Source organism: Lynx rufus, unplaced genomic scaffold (assembly GCF_022079265.1).
Source record: "Lynx rufus isolate CCGP_SWC_20201006 ecotype Redwood Valley unplaced genomic scaffold, mLynRuf1.p SCAF_9, whole genome shotgun sequence".
Classification (NCBI taxonomy): Eukaryota; Metazoa; Chordata; class Mammalia; order Carnivora; family Felidae; genus Lynx; species Lynx rufus.
In genome coordinates, this window is record NW_025814897.1 from 33,925,099 (window position 1) to 33,948,292 (window position 23,194).

Below are 23,194 nucleotides of genomic sequence, written 5' to 3' on the forward strand. Positions count from 1 at the left end.
AGATGCATGCCTCTTGAGGGGAAATGTTAATCCTGAACAACTGTTTCTTAAACCTGCCTGCTCTTGAGAATCATCTGTGTACTAATAACAATTTTATATTGTGGGGATTTGTTCCAGTTCTGCTGCATTAGAATTTCCAGGGGAAGTGTTCTGCTTTTCTATATTCTTAATAAGAGCCATGTACAGTCACCACTTTAGGAGAAATTATTGAGTAACGACATGAGATCATGACTGTGTCCCAAACTCAAGTTATGGTTACACAGCCTGCAGAAAGAACTACAAAATCCAGACTTGCTTTATTATTTTTATGTTCATAAAAGGTATCAATTAAAGAGAGGAGTGCATTTAAAAACTTGCATCTTTCAGAAGTAATCAACAAGTACAAGCTATAGGCTGGAGTGTACCTCAGGGAAGATAGGGCTGCTAGTTGCTAAATCAGGTCTGTGAGGTCTGAACTAGAGGAAGAAAAGGGCCATTCCTTTGCCCAATGAATCATCACAGGCTTTGGATAAACCCTGCAGTGCTACAAAATATGTAAGACTAATCAGGGACTCAATGATGTTCATTGTGCAAGAAGGAGGAAATGCTGCATATCAATGCTGAAGAGGTCTATATACATATACATTATATAAATGACCCCTACAATGAGGCAGGAGGATAGGAATTACCTTTTTTTCATTCAAACATAACTGTGTACCCCAAGAACTCTGCATGCTGGAAGAAACCAGGGTGAGTGGGGTTCCTGAGAAAACCAGAAATAATGCCACTTCCAACCTATATGTTAAAAAGCACATCGTGTTTAATTCATTTTAAATATCTGGGCCTCTAACCAAGAGAAAGGAAGTTGGAAATCACTGCATTGCATTAAAATGTTATGCACAGGTGCTTGTGTACATACCGACCCCCCTGTTCTCTCCTCCCAGAACACCCATACATGCAAAGAGGACAATCACATAAAATTTTAAGTCTGAATCTCAGTATGAGGGAAGAACACAGTCCTACTGCACACACATTATTTATACAGATAGAACAGCACTAATGTGGTGTGCCACCCTCTAAATTTTTAAAACAATTTTATAATAGTGTTTAAAACCAGACAGGGACAATTTGGAGAGCAAAGCTATATCAAAGGGTTTAGTTAAAATGATTTACTTGTGGGTTTTAAACAGCATTAAGTGGTTTGTGAAAAGTGTTCTGATTTGTGCTTAATATGGATGGTGCTTAAAAGTCTGGGCACCGGAAAGGTACACCTCTAGAGACACATTCACTAGGAAAATGCAGGCCTTAAATACAGCTGGGTATTTGCTTCCAAGACTGCTTTTCTAAGTATTAGCATTTAAACCACCCACAGAGGCTTTGCAGATGCTTCACTGGGTAAATGAGGTAGAGATGAGGAAGCTCACACCTCACAGCTGCTACTTTTAATTTAGTGACTGACCTGCAAACTGGGTTGACCAGAGAGTCAGAGTTTAAAGTAGCATTAAAGAAGCTATCTTGGAACTCCAACTTCAGTTGGTTAATTTTCTTAAATAAACAAAGGGAATTGACCCTTCCTCTTCTTATGACTTTCCATTCAATTCGATGCTATTTTATTTTAATTTATTTTATTTATTTATTTATTTTAATATGAAATTTATTGTCAAATTGCTTTCCATACAATACCCAGTGCTCATCCCAACAGGTGCCCTCCACAATACCCATCACCCACCCTCCCTTCCCTCCCACCCCCCATCAACCATCAGTTTGTTCTCAGTTTTTAAGAGTCGATGCTATTTTAATTATATAAGAAAGAAGCCTCAGATCTTTATGAGAATAATACAAGAGTAGTCATAATATGATCACTTCCCTTATTATCACATCTTCCTTCAAAGAGTGTCAGAGTGCTATATGATGCTTTCTCCTCTAATCCTGATAATATCCTTTAAAAATCAGTTTGAACTATTATCATATTCACTAACATTTGGGAGACTGAGTCATGGGGACATAAAAGGCAAATGAGCTGCAGAGGATTTGGGCACAGGTGTTGTACCAATACATTCATTTGTAAGTATTTATTAGTTTCTACAACATGCAGAGCACCATTCTAGGCTCTGGAGTTACTGAATAAAAGACAAGCAAGGTCCCTGACTCACAGCAATTATATTCTAGGGAAAGAAACAAATAATGAATGAGCAAACAAATAACATATCCAAATGTGATAAGAACATAAGATGAAGTGATGTGAGAAGGAAAATTGGGGTGGGTGTTCTATTACTAGAAAGTCACGAATGCCTCTAAGAAGGCAACATTTGACCCAAGATCTAGATATTTAGAAGATAATACTGCAGCAATAGTGTTTCAAGCTGAGGAAATAAGAGGTAGATTGCCCTGAGACAGGGATGCATCTATTCTGTACACACAATAGGAATTAGGATGGTGGGGCTGGACCTTCAGGACTAGGATTAATGAAATGAGATGAGTAATGAGATGACGAAAAATAACGAAGAAGCAGCAGCTCATATAGGATCTCATGTGTCATGGTATGAAGTTTTAATTTTATTCTAAATAAAGGAGGGGCCCAATGGAAAGTTTCAAAAAGTAAACTGGCATGATTCAAGTTCTATTTTAAATGAAAATTCTGGTTTTCATTTAAATTCTGTCTAGATAGAGAATGTTATAGGGGTTCAAGACTAGACAAAAAGAGACCAGTTTGGAGGCTATTAGAGAGGATAAGCTAGAGAACATAGTGTGGATTATGTGGATAGCTAGAGAGATAAAACTACTTTGAACATTTCAACGGATTTTACCTCTGTGGTATAAAATGACTAATAATTAGGGCAGTGCACAGAATATAAGTAAATAATAGATGACAAAATAAATAAGTCCAATTTTACCTCTTTTAAAAAGTGAAATTCAAATGTAAAAAGGCAAGGATTCACCCTCTCTCAGCAGTTGAGGATGATAATTGGCCTCCTTTAACATAGTAACTATTGCTGTCTTTAATGATATTGCTAGTAAGGCAGATGGTTGATATTTACTGAGCTTTCCCATGTGCTAGACACTACATAAGACAATATGCAAAAACTTAATGTCTCACAAAAATCCTCTGAGTTAGTTATCACTGGTCTCACCTTACAGTTTAGGAAATTGAAGCTCAGAAAGATAGGCAAGCTTTGAACAGGAGACGCAGCATTTCTTTATTACATGTTTAAGAGCATAAACTATGGCTGGATTTCTAAAATGTAAAAACTGCCACCACCCTTTATTACATGCTTGTAAAATTATTTCACAGGTCCCTAGTTTGAATTCTTTCTTTCTTCCTTCCTTCCTTCCTTTCTTTCTTTCTTTCTTTCTTTCTTTTTTTCTTTCTTTCTTTCTTTCCTTTCTTTTTTTTCTTTTTTTTGTAAAATGACAATGACTCAAAAACCAACCTTGTGGGAGTGAATGAGCTAATACGTGTAAGTCAGACATTCCTTGTCTGTTGTAAACCTGTAAAAAATGTTATTGATTATTGTTATTATTATTGCTCAAATCATACAACTAGTAAACAGTGATGTTAACTTCTATTTAGTTTTTCAATTTCAATAATGATATCAACAAATAATAAATATAAAAAAATGGGGTCCTACATATTATATAAAGGGTTACTGTCCAAAATCTATAAAGAACTTTTCAAACTCAACACCAAAAAAACAAATAATCCAGGGAAAAAATGGCCAAAAGACATGAATAGACACTTTTCCAAAGAAGACATCCAGATGGCTAACAGACACGTGAAAAAATGCTCAACATCACTCATCATCAGGGAAATACAAATCAAAATCACAATGAGATACCATCTCACACAAGTCAGAATGGCTAAAATTAACAACTCAGGCAACAACAGATGTTTTCGAGGATATGGAGAAAGAGGATCTCTTTTGCACTGCTGGTGGGAAGGCAAACTGGTGCAGCCACTCTGGAAAACAATATATAGGTTCCTCAAAAAATTAAAAATAGAACTACCCTATGACCCAGAAATTGCACTACTAGGTATTTATCCAAGGGATACAGGTGTGTTGTTTCAAAATGGTATATGCATTCCAATGTTTATAGCAGCGTTATTGATAATAGCCAAAGTCTGGAAAGAGCCCAAATGTCCAATGATGGATGTATGAATAAAGAAGATGTGATATATCTATCTATATCTATATCTATATCTATATCTATATCTATATAGATATCTATATCATCTATATCGATATAGATATAAAGATATAGATACTCATATATATATATGTTTATCAAAAAGAATGAAATTTTGCCATTTACATCTACATGGATAGAACTAGAGGATATTATACTACGTGAAATAAGTCAGAGAAAGACAAATATCATATGACTTCACTTATATAAGGAATTTAAGATACAAGACAGATGAACATAGGTAAGGGAAGCAAAAATAATATAAAAAGAAGAAAGGGGACAAAACATAAGAATACAGAGAACAAACTGAGGGGTGCTGCATGGGCTGTGGGTAGGAGATGGGCCATTTACCATTTCGGGTAAGGGGCATTAAGGAAGCTACTTGTTGGGATAAACACTGGGTGTTTTACATAGGGGATGAATCACTGGAATCTACTTTTGAAATCATTATTGCACTATATGCTAACATGTATGTAAATTAAAATTTAATTAATTACTTAATTAATATAATTAAAAAAATAATTGGGGCCCAACCAATCATTTTACAAATAAACAAGCAATTCCTTTATATTTTATTTATTTAGCAATAACTATAATGAAATGAGAGGCCCCAAATTTCTTAAATATTATTTCAACTTTCTTCATGTTCTTTGTTTAGTCAGTTTTAAAGTATAGGTCAACCAGTATCTTATAATAGATGTTAAAAAAGAAAACCCTCAAAATATGCATATATAAAACGATGCATTCCAACAGAAAAAACAGAAGTACAGAAAACAAAATTATAGATAAAGCACAAATATTCTACATATTTTTCTAGAAAAATACCATAATCAAATTTATAGGCAAACATTTTCACACTGTCTGCCCTTATTCCAAATCTACTCACTTGTATGCACAGGCACACACACATCCCACAGTATGCTGAAAATACCTTTAAAATAAATAACATCTATAAAGTACTGTAGGGGCCAAGGGCAGTTCACCCCAAAATGTGCCACTTTAGCATATTAATTGTTTTAAATAAAAGTTACTGGAGAAACAGCTGGTGTAAGGACCTTCAGATTCTCCTCTGTCCCCCTGAAAACAGGAAATAAATTTCCCATATGAATAACACGTCCTTATATTAAGAAGTAAAAAGATATCAGAGGTGTCTGGGTGGCTCAGTAAGTTAAGGGTCTGACTTCAGCTTAGGTCATGATCCCACAGTTCTTGAGTTCCAACCCTGTGTCAGGCTCTGCCTTGACAGCTCACAGCATGGAGCCTACTTCAGGTTCTTTGTCAGAGAGTCTCCCTCTCTGCCCCTCTTCCCTCTCAAAAATAAACATTAAAAAAAAAAAGAAGTAAAAAGACATCCTGTCACCAGAGATAAGAACTTTAAAACTGAGAAAGCTGTAGAAACAAACCTTGTTATTTTTTTTCTAGTCTACTACTTTAGCCTAAATTCCACTTAGAATTCCTTACTAATTAAAACTCTGGAACATCTCTTTCCTGTATCCTGTCAATTCCTCACAAATTTCTTCTCTGTCTAAAATGTATAAAAATTGCCTGCCTTGGCCATTTCTTTAGGTCTCAATTTCATTAGTGGCCCTCTGTATGCACATAATAAAACTTTGGTTTTTTTCTTCTCATTAACCTGTTTTATGTAAATTTAACTTAGTCCAGATGGAAGACCTCAAAGGGTAAAGTAAGAATTTTTCTTTCTCTACATTACTAAGTAATACACCTTGGTACACAATGGATGTTTATTGGTATTATTACTCATTATTATTATTAGTTCTCTCAATCCAATGACACTGCCTGGGTGCAATGATGGAGAATGCAAAAAATCCCAAATGCAAGCCATTTGTCTCTGTAATTGCTTTGTATGGAATTTAAGGAAGGTTGCTCTTCTGGCATCAGAAAAGGGGAAATAGATAAATAACTTTTAGAATATAGGCCTTGTGTGAAATATAATTTAGGAAAAGTTATTCATTATTTATTCAAATAAATTCAGCTATATAATTTAACTAAATATAGTTTTTTAAATTGGTAAGACAGGAAGCCATCAAAATCCTCCAGGAGAAAGCAGGAAAAAAACCTCTTTGATCTTGCCCGCGGCAATTTGTTACTCAACACATCTCCGGAGGCAAGGGAAACAAAAACAAAAATGAACTACTGGGACCTCATCAAAATAAAAAGCTTCAGCACAGGCACAGGGAAGGAAACAATCAACAAAACTAAAAGGCAACCAACAGAATGGGAGAAGGTATTTGCAAATGACATATCAGATAAAGGGTTAGTATCCAAAATCTACAAAGAACTTCTCAAACTCAACACCCAAAAACAAATAATCCAGTGAAGAAATGGGCAAAAGGCATGAATAGACACTTCTCCAAAGAAGACATCCAGATGGCCAACCGATACATGAAAAAATGCTCCATATCACTCATCATCAGGAAAATACAAATCAAAACCACAATTAGATATAACCTTACACCTGTCAGAATGGCTAACATTAACAACTCAGGGAACAACAGATGTTGGCGAGGATGCGGAGAAAGAGGATCTCTTTTGCATTGTTGGTGGGAATGTAAGCTGGTGCAGCCACTCTGGAAAACAGTATGGAGGTTTCTCAAAAAACTAAAACTAGAACTACCCTATGACTCAGCAATTCCACTACTAGGCATTTATCCATGGGATACAGGTGTGCTGTTTTGAAGGGACACATGCACCCCCATGTTTATAGCAGCACTATCAACAATAGCCAAAGTATGGAAAGAGCCCAAATGTCCATCAAGGGATGAATGGATAAAGAAAATGTGGTATATATACATACAGTGGAGTATTACTCAGCAATCAAAAGAATGAAATCTTGCCATTTGCAACTACGTGGATGGAACTGGAGGGTATTATGCTAAGTGAAATTAGAGAAAGACAAAAATAATATGACTTCACTCATATAAGGACTTTAAGAGACAAAACAGATGGACATAAGGGAAGGGAAACAAAAATAATATAAAAACAGGGAGGGGGACAAAACAAAAGAGACTCATAAATATGGAGAACAAACTGAGGGTTGTTGGAGGGATTGTGGGAGGGGGAATGGGCTAAATGGGTAAGGGGCATTAAGGAATCTACTGAAATCATTGCTTCACTATATACTAACTAATTTGGATGTAAATTTTTAAAAATAAAAGATAAAGTTAAATCAAAATCAAAATCAAAATAATAAAAGAAACATTACTAATCCTAAAAGCATGCTATTTCTCCCTCCTAAAATAATTCCAAGGCCTCCTGTTCAGAAGTAATTCCTTGATGCCATTGTCAATTTCTCACTCTTTATTTTGGTGTATAGAAATGCAAATTTATTTCTGTTTTGTTTTGTATTTAAAAATTTATTTAAGCTCTCTAAATAATTCAAATAGTTTTTCTATAGATTATTTTGGAATTTCTATGCATACAATTAGATATTTTACCAAAAATAAAAGTTTTGTTTTTACTTCTCAATTTTCTTGTCTTTCTGTGCTGGCAAGGAATGCTATAGCAGAACTCTTATCTATTTTTCATTCTCAAAGGGAATAATGCTTCTAATATTTTGCTATTCTAAGTTTGTCTATCTAACCATCTATTGATGTATCATCATCTATTTAAAGATACCTTTAGAGGTCTAAGAAGTTTCTTTTATACCCCCCCATAGGCACTAAGAGATGTTTTTAAAAACATAAACAGGGGCGCCTGGGTGGCGCAGTCGGTTAAGCGTCCGACTTCAGCCAGGTCACGATCTCGCGGTCCGTGAGTTCGAGCCCCGCGTCGGGCTCTGGGCTGATGGCTCAGAGCCTGGAGCCTGTTTCGATTCTGTGTCTCCCTCTCTCTCTGCCCCTCGCCCGTTCATGCTCTGTCTCTCTCTGTCCCAAAAATAAATAAACGTTGAAAAATATTTAAAAAAAAAAAACATAAACAAATGTATTTGATCAAATGTTTTTCTATTCTTTTTTTTTTAATTTTTCTTTAACATTTATTAATTTTTTGAGAGACAGAGAGAGACAAAGCATGAGTTGGGGAGGGGCAGAGAGAGGGAGACACAGAATCCAAAGCAAGCTCCAGGCTCTGAGCTGACAGCACAAAGCCTGACAGGGGGCTCAAAGTCACAAACCATGAGATCATGACCTGAGCTGAAGTTCGAACCTTAACCCACTGAGCCACCCAAGCGCCCCAAATGTTTTTCTGTTCTATTGAGATAACTTAATCATTTTTCTTGTTTAATCATTAATGTGGTAAATTATATTACCATGTTTGGTTTTCCCATGTTAAACCAACTTGGTTTGCTATGTGAAGATCAACTTGGTTACACAGTATCTTTTTTAAAATTCTGCTGTTTTCTATTTGCAAATGTTTTGTTTAGAACTTTTATATCTATACTCATGAGAGTGCTTGGTTTGTATTCTTACTTCACAAACTCCCCTTGTTAGATTTAGTTAGTAAGATTACTTTGTCTCTTTTCTACACTATGAAATAGTTGTGTAAGATTGGAATCATTTATTCTTGGGTAGAACTTTCCAGTAAAAACATCTAGGACTGTACGTTGAGTGTGTGTATGTAAATGTTTTTAACTATTCATATAATAGTAGACTATTTGTATTTTCCAATTCTTTCAGTTAGTTTGTTAGTTTTATTTATTCATTTTATGTAAGCATTCAACTTTGTTGACATTCAATTATTCCTCACATTGTTTTATTACCTTTTCAATTCGTCTGCAGAATCTGTGCTTATGTTTCCATTTTTTCCTCTTATTTTTTTTATATCTGCTTTCATGTTCTAGATCACTAGAGATGTAGGACTCTTTTTGTAGTCTTTTAAAGGACTAATATTTGGATTTGTCCATTTCCAATTGTGCTTGATATTTGTTTGTAATTTAATTACTTTTTGCTTTTATTATTACCATCTTTACTCTCTGTTAAGTTTAGTTTCATGTTCCTTTCCTAACTTCTTAAGATAGATGCTTAGGTCTTTAATTTCAAGTTTCACTTTCCTTTTTTTTTTTTTTTTTTTAAGTTCGTTTATTTTGAGAGAGAGAGACAGTGCATGTGCAGGGGAGAGATAGAGAGAGGAGAGAGGGAATCCCAAACAGGCTCTTTACATTCTCAGCATGGAGCCTGAAGATGTAGGGCTCAATCCCATGAGATCATGACCTGAGCCGAAATCAAGAGTCGGTTGCTTAACTGACTGAGTCACCCAGGGACACCTCTACTTTGCTAATGTAAGTACTTAGAGCCGTAAATTTTCCTTTAAGTTCTGGAATACACGGGTGATATGTTAAATTATTCTATGATATTGGATTCACATATTTTTTCTTCTAAAACTATTAATTTTTATTTTGTATATTTTGAGGAAATATTATATGTACAGATCAAAATTTTTATGTTTGTTCGATCACCTTAAGTTTGTATTATATAGTGACCATCTTTATGCTTCTTTTATGGTCTATTTTTCTAGGTGCTCAACATCAGGGAAATACAAATCAAAACCACAATGATATACCACCTCATACCTGTCAGACTGGCTAAAATTAACAGCACAAGAAACAACAGGTATTGGAAAAATATATATATATACCTATATATATATATATATATATATAGTTTATTTATTTATTCTGAGAGAGAGAGAGAGAGAGAGAGAGCACGTGTATGAGTAGGAAACAGATGGAGAGAGAGGGAGAAAGAGAATCCCAAGCTGACACTGCAGACCCTGATAAGAGACTCAATATCACAAACCATGAGATCATGACCTGAGCTGAAATCAAGAGTCAGACGCTTAACCAACTGAGCCACCTAGGCACCCCATAGTTCTGAAACTGATACTGTTAAACACGTTTTTTGTTGTGCTTGTACTTAAATGATAAATCTTTAGCTTCCAACTTTCCTATTTTCTTATGCTTTAAACATATCTCTTATAAGCAGTTGATTGCTAGATTTTTATTTTAGTTCAATATTTATACTAATATCTTAATGATTAGGATACCTTTACTAAATTATTTCATGGTTTCTGTTTATCCCTCACTTTCTGTATATATATATGTATAATACATATGTATATATATCATATTATTGTTTTCATATCTTTGTCTTTTTTCCCCTGAAGCTTTGAGGTTAAAAGTATTATTGTTTTATGTGACAACTTTTGTTTACTTTTACCTACATATTGATACCTTCATTACTTTTCATTCTTTGTTGTACCTCAACCACCTGGGTTCACTTCCTGTTTGGGACTACCTTAACTAAAGCCTTACATTGGACTTTTCAGGCCACCTAGGTAATATAAATTAGGGTTACTGGCCCTTAATTACAACACCTAAGTGGAAGACTTACCCTTTCCTTTCAGAACTAAGACACAAAATCGATCATTTTTTTAATGGTTTTCTCAGTGGATTGATTTATATAAAGTTCAGTTTTATGCTGCAGTGGTACCAATTTGTGGGCCTAGTCTTACCAGGAGCTTGCCCTAAGCTTTGTCTTTTTCCTCCTCAGCCCACCACCAACTTGTGAAAACCAATGCTCAATGTCAGCAAATGCCTTGGAAGTGAAAATCAGATTCCATGCATGGCTTCATCACTAAAATAAGCTCAGATCTTGGCTTTAACATTTCTTCCTAACTTTCTTGCTAGCTTATTGATAAAATCAAGAAATTTAAATCATATTTATTTACATATTTTATATTTCAGTCATCATTTAATTTAAGAAGATTGGTTTAGTTTTCTGTTACATAAAACTTATATATAGATTTTAAAATTATGTAATAAAAGTAGGATGTCCAAGAATAGATGTAATTGAGTCTTTCAAAGACTACTTTTTGGCTACTAAATTAAGTATAAATTCAAACTGTCTTTCTAATTCTCAATAATTTGTCCTCAGCTATTCAACCTTTCCAGCTTATTTCCATTTCTATAAAATGTGTACCATGGCCATATAATAGTACTTAACTTTTCACAAAAGTGTCCTGGATTCATGACTGCTTTTGCAAATTCCAAATGGTCTTTCTAAAATACAATCCACCTCTACATGTCAAAATCTTAATCAAGGACTGACCATTTCAATGTTTATTATTTTTACTTTTGACAGAGAGAAGGAGACAGAGCATGAGCGGGGAGGGGCAGAGAGAGAGGGGGACACAGAATCTGAAGCAGGCTCTAGGCTCTGAGCTGTCAGCACAGAGCCCAAAACAGGACTCAGACTCACAGACCATGAGATCATGACCTGAGCTGAAGTCGGAAGCTCAACCTACTGAGCCACCCAGGCACCCCAAGGACTAACCATTTCAAATGACAGTTCATCCCAGTTTTCTCTCACCTTCCATCAAAATTTTATGTTCTCTTTTCTTAACTATTGAAGTTTATTTATTTATTTATTTAGTTAGTTAGTTAGTTAGTTAGTTATTATTTTTTTTTATAGTGGAATAGACCAAGAATTGGTTTTGAATCCAAAGAGAATTCGGCTCTCTTTCTGATTTTCTAATTTCTTTGTGACTCATTTACTTTATTTAAAACAGAAATGTTTATATCTTCCTTACAATATTACCTTATTGTGAGGATTGAAATAAAGTAATGAAGACATAAAAGAGCCAGTTCTCAATAAAGGGTAGTTATTTTATTGTTATTTTACCTAATAATAATAGGTACCTAAATAATACTTACATAATGTATATTAAGTATCCTGTGTTAATAAATCTATGCATTATTACCATAAATATCTTGTATTATAGTTATCTATGCATTAGTTTTATTGCCTATTAGGCATATGCCTCCTTTGAGAATGGGAGTATCTGTTACTTATCTTGGTATGACTGGCATAATGTCTTACATTTAATATTTAATAATTTTTGTTTTCACTAAATGAATTTAATAGAAAAGTACTAGATATTATAGTATTAGGGAAAGGAGAAGTGGAGCTACCATTTACAATTAGAAAAAGAGAGAAACAAAAATAAATTGGTACCCTGAAACCTCCTGATACAACTAAAAACATAGAACTCATCCTATATTTTTATATCTACCTGTCATCTATCATCTATCTATCTATCTATCTATCATCTATCTATCATCTATATATTCATAAATAATTCTGTTACCCAAACAAAATAAGCATGCTAATGATAAAATTTGTTTAGGTTATTTTTTTTTAATTTTAGAAGTTTATTTATTTATTTTGAAGGGGAGGGAGAGAGTGGCAGGGGGGAGAGAGGAGGGAGGGGGAGAGAGAGAGAGAGAGAGAGAGAGAGAGAGAATCCCACACAGGCTCCACACTGTCAGTGCAGAGCCCCATGCAGGGCTATATCTCAAGAACCATGAGGTCATGACCTGAGCCTAAATCAAGAGTTGGATACTCAACTGACTGAGCCACCCAGCAGCCCTGAGATTATTTTTTATGAAAATGATCTGCAGGTTGTTTTTCACTGTCATCAAGGTTATTAGGTCTATGCCTTAATTTTGTAACCAGCCCTCTAATTCCCATCATTAATCAACCATAGTTAAATTAGATTGTGATTTATGCAAAAACTGAAAAGAAGTGACTATGTAACTCTCAAAGGAAGTTAAAAATCTCCATTATAAAATACTTTTTTCTAAACATTCTAAGAATCTTCTCTCTTCACTATTTTATATTCAATGAAGAGTCACTTGGGGAGATAATAGGATCAGTCACCAACTTGTACATAGATGCTTGAATTCCCATGTATTTTAGATGTTGTTTGTATTAAGGACAAATTAAGCTGAAAGTTGTAGTCTGGGGGGCTTTTGGATAAGAAAAGTCTTTAAACAATTAATGGATTGTTCAAGTTGTGCCTATGTGGAAAGTATAACCAGGCACCTTGTGCAGCAATTTATAGTAACTGGGGTAAATGAACCATAGTCAGAAGTAAAATTTATGAACTGTTTGTTAAATTGGTAATTAGCTAGAGATGCAATGCTACAAACTGGAGGTGTTCATAGCACAACAGAGCCAGGATTATCTTGTAGTTTACAGTTTAAATTAACTGACTTCTTTAGTGTTATCTCCCTTGTGAGTTATGGTCTGTCTTGTTACGTATAACATTCTTTTTTTTTTTTTTTTCAAGTGGAAACAAGAAAAACTGGTGGTAAGATCAGGAAAAAAAGGTGAAGGCTTTTGAAAAGAAATCTTTATAGATTTTCTGGAATCTTAAACTTGGGATATATGAGCAACAAATAATTAAAGACATTTTACATGCACATCATCTGTGTTCAAATGGATATCGTCAATTTGAAGATTTGAGATCAAATGTTATATTATCTAAACATACTGTTAAGAGTAGAATGTTTGAAAATGCGAGAATTCCTTTGTTTTTCCACTTGCATTCAACTATTTGGCATGGTGTGAGCACATTGTTACTCAGTAAGTTTGAATTATTTGTGCTTATTCATTGTCTAATGTAGATCAAGTTTAGAAACACTGAATACCTCTCAAAACAATGGAGATCTACAAGGGGAAAAGTATAAAAGCACAGCCAAGAAACATCCTATAATGCAATCTTCAGAATTATTTTGTCAATAGCATCTGATCAATTGATTAATGTGTAATTGATAAAAAGGACAATAAATATTTCTTTTTTTTTTTAAATTTTTTTTTCAACGTTTATTTATTTTTGGGACAGAGAGAGACAGAGCATGAATGGGGGAGGGGCAGAGAGAGGGAGACACAGAATCGGAAACAGGCTCCAGGCTCCGAGCCATCAGCCCAGAGCCTGACGCGGGGCTCGAACTCACGGACCGCGAGATCGTGACCTGGCTGAAGTCGGACGCTTAACCGACTGCGCCACCCAGACGCCCCAACAATAAATATTTCTTATAATTAGATGGCCAATCAACATCAATATAGTCTAACTTACCATAGAGTAAGATGTAGAAAGAGAAAAGTAAAAGTAAGATGAAATTTTGGCCACTGTGTCTTAGTTTTTCCGTTTGTATCTTTTATTGGAAGTAAAATTAGATTGAAATTAAGTTCTTTATTTGGAAGGTTTTCTGGCCTTTTGTGAGGGATGTGTGTGTGTGTATGTGTGCACTCACGTGTGTGTGTGTGTGTGTGTGTGTGTGTGTGTGAAAATAGCTGATAAAGTTGATCATACAGCTTTTTAGTACAAACTGGGGAGCTAAATCTTTACCACATAAAAGGAAGTCTATCACTATTCTTCATGTAGATTGAAATGCAGCATCACTGCTAAACAATTTGATTGCTATAATCATCATAGAATCATTGACTAGCAGCAAGCTTGGCTTTAAAGCTCAGCTTTGTGATGGGCGACTTTAAACAAGTCACAATCTCTTTGAGTTTATAACTGAAAATTTATATGTCAAAGATGGCAATATCTAAATAACAGGGTTGTGAACTGGCACATATTGAAACTAAATTAAAAGTTAGAAGTTGACATATTATTTATCTAACTTCCCACTAACTCAGCTTCTTAGCAATTATATCAGTTTGAGCATTTTCAATAATGAGAAAGTATAAGACAGTCTTTTCCTTTGAGTTAGGATTTCAAATGTCATCAAGATTGACCAACAAGCTATAAGGAAAGGAGGAGAGAGAGAGAAAGGGACATTTGAGTACAGGTTATCAGGTGAGAAAATGAAGAACCTGTTTGAGGGAATTGTGAGCATCCATGCAGTTTGAGGTTAGAATACTTAGGGTTTTTTGGGAGGAGGGCAGAAATGAGTAGAGACAGACACATGGAGAGAGAAAGACAGCTGAACAGTTAATAAGGCAGGTATAGACTCTGAACTCCATGTTGGTAGTACCCTGTGTGTTTCATTCATAACTCTGTTCCTGGCACCAAGCACTGACATATATAGGCACTTAAAATATTAGATAGAACCATATGAAATTTTTGTTATTCACTCATTTCTAACAGACAAAAAATGGCAATTTCATATAGTTCAACCTTATATTTGTCAGATGGATTAGTGAATAAATGTGGAAATAAAATGGAGAATTTCAAATGTACTCATGAATTATGGTTGTATTCAATAGAAGATTCAGATCAGTAGCTTCAGCAAGAGGATGACACACTCAAAGCTGTGCTTTGGAAAGATTCCTTGGGCTATAGGGTGAGGCATGGTTTATATGGGGAGAGAAAATGGACACAAATGAAAAGTATAATTTAGGATGTTTGCTACTTGAGACATGTTAAGGGCCTAAACTTGGGCATTGTCAAAAAGAAAAGGAAAGAAAGGGAAACCCAGGGTACAATGGTTAACCATATGCTTCATTTCATTTGAAAATCTAATTTTCCACTGAGTGAAGGTATGTTCAATTGGCCTGTTGATTGAAATGATGGTAGAATAAGAGAGGGGCCTATTCTTATAGAATTACAACTGAATCTCTAGGGTAAATTACATAAATTCTTCTATAATACACCTCTAAAAGATTAGGCCAAGAAGCTTGAATTGTTTTCAATACCAAGTAGTTTTTCTCTCTGAAGATGGAAAAAAAATGTAGCAGGAGGATTAGTGTTTTTTATCTTTTCATATGTTCTGATCAAATCTAAACTATTTGAATTATGTGATTAGAAATATATTATCTTAAGAAAGTTCCTCCTACAACACTACAAATTTGTGGTGTTTACCTTAACTTTACTTACTGATTATAAGGACAGTGCATAAAAATTATATACAATTTCTTTGTGTATAAAATTCTATATGAATAATTATAGACAATAATTACATATAACTTGTAAAATACAGAAAAGCACAAAATTAGAATTATACATAATCCATCTCTTAGAGATAACTTGTGAATAGTGTATACTATATTGATAGTCTCTGTGTTTTATACTTTTGTGTTCCCATGTTTACAGGCTTGGTTTTATCTGTTGGAAATGTTCTTAGTTTTCGTTGTCTCCCTTTCGTATTTCTGTCAGTGTCCCAGAGTCTTTTCCTCAGACATTAATCTTGACACCAGTCAGTTGAACAAACCCATGTCAAATTGTTCTGAGGTTAGTAGGGCTCTATGCAACTCATTCAGACTGAGGCAAAATATTGCTTCCCACCTCTCACATCTTATGTAGAGGTAATGTGCCTCCTGGAAAATTTGAAACAGTGCATAGCCCCTCTGGCCAGAAGTAGTACATAGAATTATATGATTGTCAGTATCCATGGATTTCAATATTCTTCATTTATATTCAATATTTTTTCTTTTATATCACTAATTATTGACATCATTGCTTATTTATGAATCACTTAAATCCTAACATTTATGTCTTCTCTCATCCTATTTATTTATGAATCACTTAAATCCTAGCATTTATGTCTTCTCTCATCCTATTGCTGGATTCATAATCTCCAAATTTATTTTGAATTATTGTGGATAGAATAGGGATAGTAATAGTTTGCCACCTTAAAGAATGGCTTCCATGTAATAGAGGTTTTCAAGTCAAACATTGTAGTGAGGCTCAGTTACTGAATTTGGTAGATATGGAAATAAAACAGAGGTTAGTGAAAGACTCCTTCTACCAGCTCTTACATTGATTTTGTTGAGTTTCAGAGGTCCAGGCTTGAACAAGCTATTGATCATTTCTTAATTGGGTCCATTTTATTTGAAAGGGTGATTCTTCTTAGGAGCCAAGAATTTGTTGATCTATATTCATAATTTCCAATGCTGCTATGACTGCATTTTTCCTCTTTTGTGTTTCTACTGGCATTTTAAAAGGAAGGTGGTGAAGGTAAATTAGGCAGAGCCTTCTGCCATTAGTTTTCATGGAAACCAGGAAGTCAGCTTCCTAACCTCATCACAATGAATGTGAGGCCATTTTCTTCTCATCCCCTTAAACTTGGTGGAACTTTGGAATAACGAGTAAGAATCCCCAACTGATAACATATCGTATATTGTAAGCTGTTCATAGGTATTAAATCTTATGAAGACAGTTATCAACCTTCTCTTACTTTAGATAAATAATGTCATTTTGATCATTTTATTCCTTTGAAGCATAGATTTTAATCTACAAAGTAAGTGAACTGATATACTCTTGGTATATGAAAGCTCATTTTCTCTCATTATATAATTTCTTAGACACTGAAAAAAAAAACCAAGATACCTAGGGTCTACATTGTTTTATGTTCTTAATATGTAAAAGACATTGTCACAGAGGAAACAACAAAACAGCTTGTTCATTAGCAAACACAGCATGTAGGTGGAAACAAAGGGACAAAAACAAGACTCTAATTATCCCCATGAATTCTTCTTCTTCCCTTGAAAAAGAAGACCCTATTTTCCCCTCAGTAACAATGTCCTTTAGGGCCTGCACTACAAACATATTTTTCCATATGTCTATGAGTCAATATGTAAGCCTGATAATTTTTGCCTAATAAACACAACATGAATTCCCACTAGAAGCCAACTAATGGGTACTTCAAGTGCAATTTTCTGTGTGTGTTAAATGAATAAGTTGAAAACTTCATTGTTCTGAAGCTCCTTTGGTGAGCAGGGGAATATTACAAGGGATTTTGGACAGTACCATAAAAGAGAAATTACACTATAATCCTGTCCCTTCATAGGATAAATTTTATTTTTTTGGATGCAGGATTTCTTTAGCACCCATTTGGATTATAGTCCATATTTCTAACACTGGTATCCCCCTCTGCCTAGAAATGAAAATTTGTACTTTAACCATTTTAATATTTCAATAATTGTAAATAATTTTTAAACATGAATGGCACATTCCATGGGGTTCAATAATAATTTATATATGTGCACATGGAAAGGAAACAAAACAGAACAATAAAAACAACAACAAAAACTGTGTCTTAACCAAAAACTAAGTATTTTTCATTTTAGCCAAGATTGTCTTTGCCCACAAAAAGTACAGGAAATTGAACATGTAATAATGAAGGCTTAATATTTGTGCACTGCTGGAGTGTTTCTGGGTGATTATATTTTAACGAAAGTTAATGGCTAAGTAATGGAAATAATGAGCTGAAGTGAAAATCCAATATAAGTTTGATGAGCAGAACATTTTGAATGAAAATATACTAGAGGAGAAAATCTCCATGGAACATTTCACGTCTTAGTACTCCTGGAGCTTATTAGTTTAGTATGAAAATGGACATGACTGATTAAGAAATCTAAATGAATGTGTGCTAGTGATCTTTAAAAGTGATGGGGCAAATGTGAAGTTTCCTTAAAAGAAAAAAAAAAGAGAAAGAGTAAAAAATCCTTTAAAAGCCTTTTCTGTTTCCATTAACTCTCCACATACATTCATCTGTTTGCACATGGCCTATAATACTGATTACAGAAGTAAATGTTCAGTCTGCTATCAGAAACTATCCAAGAGATATTGAACTAGGAGTAGGTAAGGTTGATGAGAATGGCCATGCCATAAATGATGAGAAGTGAAGATTTCAGGCTCTGATGGACAAAGAATATCACTTTAGAGGCACAGATTTAATGAACAGCATATTTATCACATGGAGACTCCTTTAATCCGAGATAATAACTTAAATCTCTAGAATTCATTCTAGAATTACTGGAGAAAGAAAAAGGGAGTGGTAAAACTTTCCAGAACTATTAATAACAAAAATATATGTCACTATTCAAAGGTTCAAAGGCTCAACTGATTCCACCATCATCACCACCACCACTAACCATCAGCAGCAACAGCATCGTCATCACAAATAACATTCATTGAGCGTTTATTAAATGCTATACACCAGCCAGTGTATTTTACAAAATTTCATTCAATTCTCACAATCCAATGTGGTTAGTGTTTTGAATTCTAGTTTTATAAGCAAAAAATAAATAAATAAATTAATTAAGCAACTTGTTGAAAGCTCATAGTTTTCATGATAAGCCAGGAAATGAAGTCTTGATTTATACACTGGATTATATACTATTACTCACAATGTTGAAGTGCTTCATAAATTATAAGTGCTATAGCAGTCATCATCATTGTCAATAATAATGTGACTTACTATTTAAGCATAAATTCATACTGAACATTCTGTGATATAAACAAGAAATAACTACAAACCACTCACAAATTCTAATATAACTTATTTTAAAATATACTTTAGGTGCATAATTTAGGACCAAATGAATGAAATATTTTGAAATATATTTTGATAACAACTTGTTTGTTAATCAAAATTCTTCTAAAAGTCATATTATGCTCTAGTTATTACCTACTGGACTGTACATTTTAGGATAATGATTTATATACTTTCTTAGCAAAACAGATAAGTACAAGAAAAGAAAAAAAAAAAAAAGACAAAGAAGATCCCCTTCCAAAACAAACCAAACAAAATCTGAAAGATTCAATCAAAATTTGACAGAAAAAGTCAGTATGTAATTTGACATTCTGTTGATAAAACAAATGATTAACTGTTAACTTCAGTTGTTACAACATTGCATTTACAATTTAGAGTTAAATTGCTATTGACCCAAGCTTTCAATTCTTTTTTTTTTTTTGAGGTTCTGACTAGTTTTCAGATAATTAAATGATATTTTTCTGCAATTAACATCTTTCATTACATTTTTATGCTATTGCTATGGACATAATTTTATGTATTTTATGCATTTAAATGTTTTATTTTTCATATTTACATGTTTCTTTTATAATATATATTATTTTAACTCCTTTCTTCCAATATAATACTAATCTCTATATGTCCATATAGGAAATTGCCATTTGCTGTTTCAATCTTTAATTTGAAGTGATCCAAAATAACTGTGAAAATTGTGAATGAAGGACAAGACTAATTCATTTAACATTTCTTATTAGAAGAATAACCTACAGTTATTGGGGGTTGGGTGATTGGGGAACCTATTTGATGTAGATCACATGAATGGTGAATATACTTGTATTCCAAGGAAATAAAACATGATTTGAATTTGTAACCCTAATGTGAAATATGCAAGACACAAAGATATCAAACCCTTAACAGTTTTCTAACACCTCCACTTAAATTTTTATATACAACTCTTATCAGTCGGTGTGCTTTATAACAGAGAAGTGACATAAAATTTCTATAAGAAAATAAGGTGTCATATGAAACTGAAATTCTATTTAAGAATGTATAATATATACATTGGAAATTTTAATTTTAAGTTTCTATTCATATGTTTGGCATGCAATTTTTTCAAATATCTACATATGTCTTCTTACATTACTTTATGGAATTCTTTCTATTATTATTTAAGTCTTAGCCTTTTATTTTAATACTTGATGCTTAATATTTTTAAATTTCTATTTAGATTGTATTTTTAATGAAACCTGGAACTACAAAATAAAGTAACATACTGTACATTAGTAAAGACAATATTTTGCAAGTGTGCCTGTCAATTTTAAGTGTAAAAATGCCTCTGTAGTCATTAAATTAAATCAGTTTATAAACATAAACATCTAGATCAGAGTTTACAAACATAAACATACAGATCAGAGTAGCAAAAGGCTGATTAAATGTAGCCCAGTCTTGCTTTTACTTGAATAAATAAAAACACAAATATTTCACATTTTAGCCTCCTTCCTGAATAGCACTTTGACCAGAGTATTTGACATCTGGAAAACTGAGTGATCTGAGTTTGAAGCCAGTGTATATGTCTCACTAACCTGAAGGGATAGCAGTGAGGAGAAAAGGAATCAAGAAAACTGGAAAATTCACAAACTGTTTTTCAACTTCTGGAAAAAAAAAGTTTAGTATGTTTATATTTGTTGTAACAGAAAATTCATTAATCCTGTTCCTTTCTCAATACATTTGCTTTAACAAATGAGATGCTATCTAATTTTTTAAACTCATCAGTGATGTCTATGTATATTTGCTGAGGAAAATTCTCTGGTGGTGAACTGAAATAAATAGGATAAGACTCACATGCCACCCATGAACAACACAAATAATGCATTTCAAATGTAGTGGTTTGTACCAATATGGCAAATACATTTTGATGATATAAAAATCTTTGATGCATTAAAAAACATGATAAACTTTTTGATCTAATTCTACAAAAATATTTTCTTCTGCTTTAATAAGGGTTGTGCCAGGTTTTGTTTTTGTTTGTTTAAGTTTCTATGAGCAACAATACAAAAAATTCAATTCAATCATATGCATTTTAACCATATATACACATATTTATGATTTTGTACCTCCCACCCTGCCTGAATAACAAAGATAAATTCTCTTTCAAAACAAGACGATCAGTATAACCCATTTTAATTATAGATGATCACCCTTTTCAGGCATCATACATCATCCTTGGGCCTGAACTGAACCAATTAGTCTGTAAGTTACTTCATCTGAGACAGGCAATTTAAATCAGTGATTCTCAGATTAGAAGGGGAAAGAAAAATTTCTACAGTAAATTTTCAAATATTTCAAAATATTCCAAAATTACCTAAAGAATTATTCAAATGGACCCCTAATACTGACATCAATTAATTTTTCTATATGATTACTTAGATCCAGACAGATATAAAACAAAGCATGATCTGCTTATCCTTATCGATAAAATGATAAATAACACTTTAAAACAACCTATGCAACCTCATTTCAACATATTAGAGGATATTATTTTCTCAAAGCTGAATCATCATTTACAACACAAATATGGTAATAATTAATAGAGCATGGGCTTTTGAACTTGGCAAACACAGTCCTATGATGGTTTGATTCTCTCATCATTTTTTTCCCATTTGTACTACTGTGATGTCCTTTGGTTTTGCTTACCAAAACCAAATCTGTACACATTAAATATTCCTCTGAACATTTCTCATTTGTCTATGGCAACTGAAGGAATTCTATATTATTTTGCCTCAACGAGATTGAAAAAAGAAGTACAAACCTAGACACAAATCTTGCCTGAAAATACTCTGCCATAAAGCGATTACCCAAAAGATTCATGTTTATATCATTTAAATATTAACATTAAAGTAAATTATTATAGATAACTTGTGAATCTCCAAATCTGCAGACCCTAAATGAAAGCGAAAATAACTAGCTTAATCAAAGTGTGTGATTTCTTCATAACCTGGTGAAATTCCCATCACTACTGAAACACCATGGAGGCAAAGAAATCTGATCATATTGAAGTAGAAATCTGAATTCTTTTTAATCGCTATATAGACAAACCATATTTTAATCTGTTCATGAAATATAGTTCATTATAACTGCAAAAACTCTTTCTTGTATACTCTGTATCACCTGAAACTTCAAAAAAATGTTTGGTGTTAAGAGTTTGAATTATGAAATAGACTTCTAACCTTTTATTCTCTCTAACTGCTTTGTCTCCCTTCTTCCAAGAAATGGTTGGTTTTGGAGAGCCTTGGGGTTTGCACTCTATGATGACTTCTTGGTCTTTGGTAATAATTATTGTTTTCTTCATTTGATTCAGTGCAAAAGTAGGAGCTGAAGCTATGAAAAAGAAAATGTTAATTCTACCAGAAGTAATGATAATAAATAAAAAATTTTCAACTTTTCTGTGATATATTTCTTTTCTTTCTTTTCTTTTTTTTTTACTATTTAATTTATTATTTTTTTATTTTTTAAAATTTACATCCAAATTAGTTAGCATATAGTGAAATAATGATTTCAGGAGTAGATTCCTTAATGCCCCTTACCCATTTAGCCCATCCCCCCTCCCACAACCCTTCCAGAAACCCTCAGTTTGTTCTCCATATTTATGAGTCACTTCTGTTTTGTCCCCCTCCCTGTTTTTATATTATTTTTATTTCCCTTCCCTTATGTTCATCTGTTTTGTCTCTTTAAGTCCTCATATGAGTGAAGTCATATGATTTTTGTCTTTCTCTGACTAATTTCAGTTAGCATAATGCCTTCCAGTTCCATCTACGTAGTTGCAAATGGCAAGATTTCATTCTTTTTGATTGCCAAGTAATACTCCATATATATATATATATATATATATATATATATATATATATATACCACATCTTCTTTATCCATTCATGGGATACATTTCTAATAAAACCACAGGTTATCTACACATGCAAAAGGCACTAACTCAAAATTTAAACATATAATTATTAGCAGATCATGGTTTCA

General features: G+C 33.4%; 1 protein-coding gene across 1 annotated transcript in view; it reads right to left on the reverse strand.

Moving 5' to 3' along the window:
• Positions 1-23,194, reverse strand: part of CNTN5 (contactin 5) — a 535,125-nt gene that overhangs the window by 258,508 nt on the left and 253,423 nt on the right. Inside the window, exon 11 of the mRNA XM_047071958.1 lies at positions 22,396-22,546. Within this exon, the coding sequence (XP_046927914.1) occupies positions 22,396-22,546 (151 nt within the window). The remainder of the gene's footprint in view (positions 1-22,395; positions 22,547-23,194) is intronic.